The sequence below is a fragment of the Ictalurus punctatus genome, chromosome 11 (assembly GCF_001660625.3).
Source record: "Ictalurus punctatus breed USDA103 chromosome 11, Coco_2.0, whole genome shotgun sequence".
Lineage (NCBI taxonomy): Eukaryota > Metazoa > Chordata > Actinopteri > Siluriformes > Ictaluridae > Ictalurus > Ictalurus punctatus.
This window is the reverse complement of record NC_030426.2, coordinates 24,254,401-24,264,508: the sequence shown is the minus strand read 5'-3', so window position 1 is coordinate 24,264,508 and position 10,108 is coordinate 24,254,401. Positions and strand designations below refer to the sequence as shown.

The 10,108-nt window shown below is 39.6% G+C and overlaps 1 protein-coding gene across 1 annotated transcript; it reads left to right on the top strand.

The window, feature by feature from the left end:
* Window positions 1-4,300: 4,300 nt before the first annotated feature.
* On the top strand, window positions 4,301-9,630 carry LOC108271668 (CMRF35-like molecule 8). Its single transcript, XM_053683508.1, has 6 exons — window positions 4,301-4,535; window positions 5,037-5,381; window positions 5,799-5,909; window positions 7,636-7,740; window positions 8,353-8,393; window positions 8,507-9,630. Exons 1-6 carry the CDS (start codon window positions 4,430-4,432, stop codon window positions 8,774-8,776), a joined length of 978 nt encoding a protein of 325 aa, XP_053539483.1. The 5' UTR covers window positions 4,301-4,429; the 3' UTR covers window positions 8,777-9,630.
* Window positions 9,631-10,108: the final 478 nt, after the last annotated feature.

Sequence of the window (10,108 nt, the reverse complement as noted above, 5' to 3'; positions counted from 1 at the left end):
TCACGTAACATCTATTGATGTGCGCATGATTCTGACAATTCAATGAATCTCAGATTAGTGTATGACACCATCTGACCTCTAGTGACCTTTTGAGCATGTATAAACTACTTTCCCCTGCGAACATGTGCCAAAACTTCTCACAAGCAATGTGTAGATTCTGATGTTAGAGGGAGATGAAGCGTGTCTCAGTGCTCAGTGCTCGGCAAACTGAGTGCACTCACATGTGGAAGTTTCTCTATACACTCTTTTTTAATGATCACGCTCACTGATACTGCTCAGTACTCTCATATCTGCTGTTCTCCAGCTCTCTCTTTCATAGTACAGACACTGATTCTGGCAAGTATGCTTAATCAGTTAAAGAAGCACACTGATGTGCATCATTATTATTGATGTATATAACTCTGAAGTTGGATTGGCATCAAACGAACACTGAAAGTCACAGCAATAGTAAATTTCAGTGTTTAATATTCACCAGAGTATTATTCAGTGAGGATTCAGAACTCGGGCACAGTAAAAAAATAAAATAAAATAAAAGATTTTCAACAAGCAGATGGACCTTGTTACTGAATTTCAGGCAGATACGAAATGCTGAGCAACTTTATTGCAGAGACAAACTCTTCTTCTCACTGTGTGTTTAAAAATTACACTAGGATGATGTTTATTTCTTCTGATAAAATACTGTGGTGTCCAGTTTAAACTGTATCTTTCTCCCTCTGTTACACACCTTGTGCTGTAGAGGGCAGTAGAGGCCTCCTGGCAGTAGAGCAGTACACACTGACATGGAGTAATAAATATCCTCTGTAAAGTTAATACTGGAGCACTGAGAGGAGAAATATCTCCCATGGAGAAAGATGCTCAGATGCAGAATGTTAATATTATCACTCTCACAACTTCATATGATGGTTTATACACTGTAACTCAGCAGAGGCTCATTTTTATGTCAGAAATTTTACAGCTTTGAACTGCGCTGAGGTAGTTCCACATATTTCACACACAATCTGGCGGTACAGTTCTTTATAATGAAGGCAAAATAGAAAGTTATTACTGCATTGCATTCTGGTTTAAACACAGATGAAGACACACAGCACATTCACAGAGCGGGACAGAGACGGTAACAGTGTAGAGAGACGGTAACACGACAGGAGCTTTAATATCTTTCTGAAGTGGAGTTGGTGTGGAGATCTGGGAGTGTCGTGTCTCGTCTCGTCTCGTCTCGTCTCGTCTCGTCTCGTCTCGTCTCGTCTCGTCTCTAATTCAATATTCCGCGTTGTGTGCTGGGAGGCGCGCGGTATATATGCGGACATAACCAGCGTTGTAATGGCTGACGGCTGAGGGCAATTCAGACACACATGAAACAACAGCCAATGACAGGACGGGGAGGAGACATAACAGAAACATAAACAAATGCACGTGTCGAAATGTCACGATTGTCAACAAGGGAAAAGCAGGTGCTCATGCACGCGCGCTCACATGCACCACAGCGCGCTGCTTAAAGGGGAACTCATGACAAAGAATAACAAGCAAGCATCTAACCAGCTCGATTTGGTATTAAAATTGTCTAACCAGCTCGGTTTGGTATTCTACGTGCCTTCACATTTGTGGGTACACACATATTGCTGTGGCTTCTCAAATGTCAGGCTGACACACACACACACACACACACACACACACACACACAGACACTTCCTGTCTATTTCTCTGCAAAATTGTCAAGCTCATCTAGTTTGCATTTATCCTGCACAGAATCACATGAAGCTCTTATACCATCTGGATTAAATTTCTCAGCCATTTTACATACAATAACATCAATATTTCTAAACCATTTATCAATTATCCTCTGAGTATCTCTCAGAGCTACCGTTAGCCATTCTTAGTCCAGTCATTTCAGCTCAAGTCTTTATCAACCTCTTTAAAGCCCCAGGGAATGTATAGTGGAAGTTCATTTGTGTAACTGTGAGTGCTTGTGGTTGTCTGTTAATACGGTGTTTAATGTTCTGTTTTATTAGAATAAGTCTTTATTATTGTAAGAGAAATTTGTTTAAGAATGGCCCGTGTTATTGTTCAGTACATTATTGTTGTGTTTGTTCTATGTACTATCCAACACTGGTTATCCCTATCCAAGCAGTTCTGTAGATAACCATAAAATCTCTTTTTGGGCTGTAAGTGTGAGTTTACCAATAAAAGAGCAAGTGCATTGTTTTACCAGTGCTTCCTGGTTAAACTTCTTCTTTGAAGTATGTGACTACAATATGAAGTCATAAGGAAGAAGAATGTAAGTCTGGATCAGACAACAAGTCCTATTTTATTTTATTTTTTAAATGTTTTTATAGTGTATCAACTTTAATTTAAATGTAAAATTGATTACAGGTGTTGGACAAAAGTGAGATAAGTGAAATAGGGAAATAAACACTCAGAGTACACACCGAAACTTAAAGTACAGTATTATAATTGTGGTGAAAATTACAAAATAATAAAACCTTCAAGCTCAAATTGTAAACTAAAACACCACAGTGTAATATTATATCAGCATTCTGTATTATACATTTACAGCGTTTAGAAGATGTCCTTTTCTACAGAGACTTACAGAAGTGCTTTGTAGAGACACAGACATAGCTACAGATACAGAAAGTGTCTCTCACACACACACACACACACACACACACACACACACACACACACACACACACACACACACACACACACACTTCCTGTCTATTTCTCTGCAAAGCTGTCAAGCTCATCTAGTTTGCATTTATACTGCACAGAATCACATGAAGCTCTTATTCTATCTGGACAAAATTTCTCAGCCATTTTACATACAATAACATTAATATTTCTAAACCATTTATCAATTCCCCTCTGAGTATCTCGCAGAGCTACCATGTTAGCCGTTCTTAGTGCAGTCATTTCAGTTTTTGCTTTGTCATGAACATGATCCGGTTTCTCCTTCAGTCCCACAAGATCCAAATCCTTGAGCTCCTCTTCTAGTCTTTTCTGTCTTTCTTCTCTTCCCTTTCTTCGATGATCTCTGTGACGAGCTCTTCTTGCCTTGTCGCTCAAGACTTTTTGCAATCTTTTTGCGATCTCGAGCGAGAGGCGATCTGTGTCTCATCGTGGCACTTGAGGCCTGAGGATACTACAACAGTAGACTGTACTTATTTAAAACAATGAAGTACAATTACTTAAGTATTTTCCTCTCCGGAGCATAACAATACATTAACTTGAGTCTGCAATCGTTTATTTATTTATTTATTTATTTTGTGATCTGCATTGTGTGCAGGCTTGAAGTGAAGTAAATGAAGATAACAGTTCATTACATGTATAGCATTATGCTCAGAATACAGCAAACTACTAGATACCAATTTAACCTTTTAAACCAATAGTTATTCGTCAGATTCTTGTACATTTCACAGTATCCTTCTGTGGAAGTGGGGGCGTGCTTAAACGATGGTAAGGAATACACACCTGGGGAATTCTGTTAATGAATGTTCTTGATCCACGCCTGCCTCCGGCTTCCTCATTTCTGACTGATCAATGTCTCAACCAAATAAAGGTGTCAAAACTTCTAGACAGATCAGGATATAGCAACACAATCAATCCTTACTGCAGCCATATATAACACCATATTACCACTAAAACTGTAAACTTTATATTAGTTTTTTTTTTATCATTTACTTCTTACTTTTATATACGTGATGTGTAAATGTAAATCCCTGTATACTTTAACTAGAGTACATATGTTGCACTTTTAATACTTTTAATACATTTTTACACCTCTGCTTTTGCCCCTAGGCACCAGACAAGTAAACTTACTAAGAGATCTACAGAGGAAACGCAAGGTCGTGTGACTGTGGGTGTAAAGCTGTGTGCCTTGAGCAGGGCTTTGATAATCTCTAACGCTATCTGTTTCTTACTCAGCCAGAACAGGAAGTGGTAAGTGCATCAGTATCTGATTAAAATGCAGATAAAGACACAGATGAAGACACACAGCACAGAGACATTAATGTCATGTAACACAACAGGAGCTTTGATATCTTTCTGAAGTGGAGTTGGTGTGGAGATCTGGGAGTGTGAACTCAGGATGAAGATCCTCCTCATCTTCACCCTCTGTCTGATCTCAGGTAAAGAAATGCACTTCAGAATAATCCTCACTATCAGCAGCAGTGTTACATGAAGGAAGGTTTTGCTCAGATGGATGTTTGGTGTTTTGTTAGATGGAGGAGCCTCCAAGGAAGTAACAGGATATTCAGGAGGAGGAGTCCTTATCAAGTGCAAGTATGATACAAAATACACACAAAAACAAAAATGTTTCTGTAAGGGTTCATGGCCAGGCTGTTCTGACCAAATAAAGACAGGAGCTAAAAACGAGTGGATAAATTCAGGAAGATTCTCACTGTTTGATGACACCAAATCAGCAGAGTTCAGTGTGATGATCAGAAAGCTCACTGTAGAGGACACTGGGACGTACCAGTGTAGAGTTTATATACCATGGGGAAATAACACTTACACACCTGTGGAACTGAAGGTAAAGGAAGGTGAGTCTCCCACCACTGCCTTCTGTTTGTCTTCACAAAGCTCTAGTATCATTACGAGAGGTAGAAAATACAAAGTAATTATACTTTGTTACTATACTTAAGTGTAATTTTCTGAGACTTTTACTCTTTATATTTTCATTCTGATGTTTTTACGTACTCTAACTCTAACTGTTTCCTGTAAGTAAACTCTTATTTTACAGTTCATTCACCATCTTTGCAAAGTTTTACCTTTACAGTTTGTGTTTCTGGGCATTTATGTCTCTGTTCACTATTCCTGGTTATTGACTTTTTGCTTAAATTATTCTTTAGATTCTGATTGCATTGCTCTGTTTGCCTGACATTTGGCCTTTTGTCTGTTAAGGCTAGTCTTAAGTTTTAGCAGAAGAAACATGTTGTGATCGTACTTATATGTAAATTTACTGTATAACTGTCTAAGTGTTGTTAATCAGAGCTAGGACACATATACACATATAAACCGATCTGATTGGTTGTGATTTGCAGATCTGTTCTATGAGAAGTCCATCAGTAAGACTGTCCATGTAGGAGGAGATTTGACTGTCAGCTGTAAATACCCAGAATCCCTCAGGAGTAACCCCAAGTTTCTCTGCAAGACGAGCCTGAATGATTCCTCTTGTTCTTATAAAGAATCTGTTAAAGAAAGTAGAAAAGATGTAAATGAGGGGAAATTCTGCCTGTATGATGTCAGAGCAAAACAAATCCTTACTGTGAGTATTAGAAATGTAACTGAGCAGGACTCTGGTGAATACTGGTGTGGAGCTGAAGCAGCCTGGACATCTGAACATGGATACAAGGTTTATTTCACACAGATCAACCTGACAGTTACTGGTGAGTTTGTAGAGACATGGAAACACACTTCATTAACTATTCTGATGTTACAGAGGCTTTGTGTGCACAAATTTTAAAGCAGAGAGTCAGTGCACATCCTAACCTACACTGGCCTGTGATCTTATTGGCAGTTAGTGAATATAATGATAATAGAAGTACGAGTAGAGCAGTTATTTTTAGATAGAAGCTTGTTAATTGAGGTGATTTAGCTGATAATCTTTGTTAAACTTGTGACTTCTGTCCTTTCAGACAAGATGATATTAGGAGATTTTTATTAGGAACAGAGTCTCTGTTCTTAACATGCATGTGTATTTTTGGTTCACTGCACTTCCTGTGGTTTATCAGATGTATAAACAGCAACTCAGTAATGTCTCAGTGCAGTCATTTATTATCTAGCTGAACTTTTCTATGCTTTAGATCCACATGTCGCAGTTTCAGCCTCGATACCAACACAACCTTCATCATCATCATCATCATCATCATCATCATCGTCATCATCTGAGCCTCCTCCATCTTCTCTTCTAGCAGGTGATTCTGCTCAGGTTCTCATCACCCCCAGAGTCTAACTACATGACTTTGATGAATCTGATCCCTTATGAATGATCAGCATGTACAGTGAGGGAAAAAAGTATTTGATCCCCTGCTGATTTTGTACGTTTGCCCACTGACAAAAAAATTATCAGTTTATAATTTTAATGGTAGATTTATTTGAACAGTGAGAGACAGAATAACAACAAGAAAATCCAGAAAAACGTATGTCAGAAATGTTATAAATTGATTTGCATTTTAATGAGGGAAATAAGTATTTGACCCCTCTGCAAAACATGACTTAGTACTTGGTTTAAAAACCCTTGTTGGCAATCACAGAGGTCAGACGTTTCTTGTAGTTGGCCACCAGGTTTGCACACATCTCAGGAGGGGTTTTGTCCCACTCCTCTTTGCAGATCTTCTCCAAGTCATTAAGGTTTTGAGGCTGATGTTTGGCAACTCGAACCTTCAGCTCCCTCCACAGATTTTCTATGGGATTTAGGTCTGGAGACGGCCTAGGTCACTCCAGGACCTTAATGTGCTTCTTCTTGAGCCACTCCTTTGTTGCCTTGGCCGTGTGTTTTGGGTCATTGTCATGCTGGAATATCCATCCACGACCCATTTTCAATGCTCTGTCTGAGGGAAGGAGGTTTTCACCCAAGATTTGACGGTACATGGCCCCGTCCATCGTCCCTTTGATGCGGTGAAGTTGTCCTGTCCCCTTAGCAGAAAAACACCCCCAAAGCATAATGTTTCCACCTCCATGTTTGATGGTGGGGATGGTGTTCCAGGGGTCACAGGCAGCATTCCTCCTCCTCCAAACACGGCGAGTTGAGTTGATGCCAAAGAGCTCCATTTTGGTCTCATCTGACCTCAACACTTTCACCCAGTTGTCCTCTGAATCATTCAGATGTTCATTGGCAGACTTCAGACGGGCATGTATATGTGCTTTCTTGAGCAGCGGACCTTGCGGGCGCTGCAGGATTTCAGTCCTTCACGGCGTAGTGTGTTACCAATTGTTTTCTTGGTGACTATGGTCCCAGCTGCCTTGAGATCATTGACAAGATCCTCCCGTGTAGTTCTGGGCTGATTCCTCACTGTTCTCATGATCACTGCAACTCCACGAGGTGAGATCTTGCATGGAGCCCCAGGCCGAGGGAGATTGACAGTTCTTTTGTGCTTCTTCAATTTGCGAATAATCGCACCAACTGTTGTCCCCTTCTCACCAAGCTGCTTGGCAATGGTCTTGTAGCCCATTCCAGACTTGTGTAGGTCTACAGTCTTGTCCCTGACATCCTTGGAGAGCTCTTTGGTCTTGGCCATGGTGGAGAGTTTGGAATCTGATTGATTGATTGCTTCTGTGGACAGGTGTCTTTTATACAGGTAACAAACTGATATTAGGAGCACTTCCTTTAAGAGTGTGCTCCTAATCTCAGCTCGTTACCTGTATAAAAGACACGTGGGAGCCAGAAATCTTTCTGATTGAGAGGGCGTCAAATACTTTTTTCCCTCATTAAAATGCAAATTAATTTATAAAATTTTTGACATGTCTTTTTCTGGATATTTTTGTTGTTATTCTGTCTCTCACTGTTCAAATACAACTACCATTAAAATTATAGACTGATCATTTCTTTGTCAGTGGGCAAACGTACAAAATCAGCAGGGGATCAAATACTTTTTTCCCTCACTGTAGGTTAAAGTGACTGTCTGTTTGTTTCTCTTCCAGGATTTCCAGTTTCCACTGTGATCACTGTGTCTGTAATTCTGCTGCTGCTTCAGATTGGAATCATATTCCTCTTTGTGATTCTACAAAAGAAACACAAGATTAGGGGTAACTACACACACACACACACACACACACACACACACACACACACACACACACACACACACAAGCAACACATAATAAAATTATCAGGTTTACGGGTTCATTCCTGAGTTCTAGTCGCTGTCTGTTGCTGCTGAACAGATCCAGCATGTTGTTGAATGTTCTCCACAAGTTCTTCTGGGATTCCTCCAGGTTTCCTAGTTTCCTCTCCTCCCAGAAGCAGTCAGTAGGTGGCTTGGGTGCAGTAAATTGCACCTAGGTGTGTGTGTGTGTGTGTGTGTGTGTGTGAGTGTATATGTATGTACATGTGTGTGTATATTTGTGTGTGTGTGTGTGTGTGTGTGTGTGTGTGTGTGTGTGTGTGTGTGTGTTATTTTTCTATTAACCTCATTCATTAGTCAAAATCAGGATTTTTCCATGTTCAGTAGGAGGAGCAGTGACAGTGAGTCTGTATGAGCTGATAAGCAATGAACAAAGTAGAGAACAGACAGAAAAAGAACTGCACACAATCCAGATGAATAAATTCACCACATGATTTCTGACCGTCATAAAACCCCAAACTAAAAATAACAACAGTGTTTACAACCACTGACTACATGACTGTTTTTATTTCAGCAGGTAGACATTCTGTCCAAGACTCACAAAAGGACCAAGTGGTAATAGTCTTCATCTGTGTGTGTGTGTGTGTGTGTGTGTGTGTGTGTGTGTGTGTGTGTGTGTGTTATTGCCTTTAAAATATTCCTCTTTTTCTATGTTCCTTTACTTTTAGTTTCCTCTTGATGTCTGTGAGTACGAGGAAATTAAAGACACCAGACGACTTTCTGCCTCAGACGCTGGATCTTCTTCAGTTTATGCTACTGTTCAACTACCCACAATCCCCTCTGATCCTTCTCAAACTGTTTATGCCAACGTGGTGTTACACACAAGTTCCTGTGAGTCCATTTATTCTACGCCTCAACTTCCCATAAACCCTCCTGATCAGGACATCTACTCCACAGCTCAGATACCCACACGTCTCCCTGACTCTTCAGTTGGCTGAGAAATCTGATGAAGCGACAGTTTTCACTTAACACCACCAGCTCTAATGATACAGATCCAAAGATGATCTTGTTTGACTATGTTTCAGGCAGTCGTGTTCATTCATGAGGCTAGTTTCTCATCATTACGGCTCCAAGTACATGGCACTGGAACTCTACTGCTTTGCTTAGACATTCACTCATTCATTCATTCATTCATTCATTCATTCATTCTTCTTCTTCTTCTCCTTCTTCTGTTTTTCAAACAATATTCAAAGCAATGACTGTAATATGGACTGTAACATATTTTTTTAGATAATTTTCATGATTTGCCAAGCCTAAGGATTTTGTCTGCTCCTAGAAAAAATTCCCCACCTCTGTTAGCTCCAGCTAATAGCTGTGTTGTATTTGTCAATCACGTGTGCTGGTTAGACTATTAGTCCACTCTCTATCAGGACAGTCTGGGAAGGCCTGCTTGGTAAATTCACCTCATGTTTTATCTCATATCTAACACACACACTGATTCTGCTCGGTGTGCTCATTTCTGCTGTTCTCCAGCTCGCTATTTCATAGTAGAGACTGCTAAAGTAAAGTATGCTGCTTAATCAGTTACAGGAGCACAGACATATGTGTTTTCCGTTTATATCTGATAACAGATAGTGTAGATACTGTTGTTGCTAAGTAACAGAGAATGTACTAAGTTATTATCAGAGCTCATTAATTAAACCAGTAAATAATAATATTATTCAGTATATCGTATGTCCATAATACTTTCACTAAAGGCTCCTCTAGATGGCAGCATTGATCCTCAGACCGGTAGAGTTCACCTCTATAAAGACCCATGTTGTCTCACACAGAGTAAAAAAAAAAAAAAGAAGACGACATTTTCAACACCCAGAGCATCCTTGTAGCTGAATATCATGCAAATACAAAAATGCTGAGCAACTTTACTGCAGTGATAAACACTTCTACTGGCTGTACGTTTAATATTCACACTTATATGTTGTTTTCCTGAGGAAGAAATAATGTAATATTTGTTTCACATATAAGTATATGATTAAATTGGTGAATGCACTGACCTGACTTACACGTGCCTTGTTGTCATGGTAACAAACACTGACACTAAACATCCCTCCACACATGTGCATAACTTTGGCTCAGATTACATATAACATGCATGTAAACACAGATTTTATACACAGTGACTTCTTATGTCTGCATATAAACAGGTCATTTGAATCGGTGAAAACCTTTGCATGTAAATATGCATTTAGAACATTAACTGATACACATATAGATAGTGTCATTGTGTTACACCCCTAGTGTTTACAGTCAAACAGCAGGGAAGTCGGTGT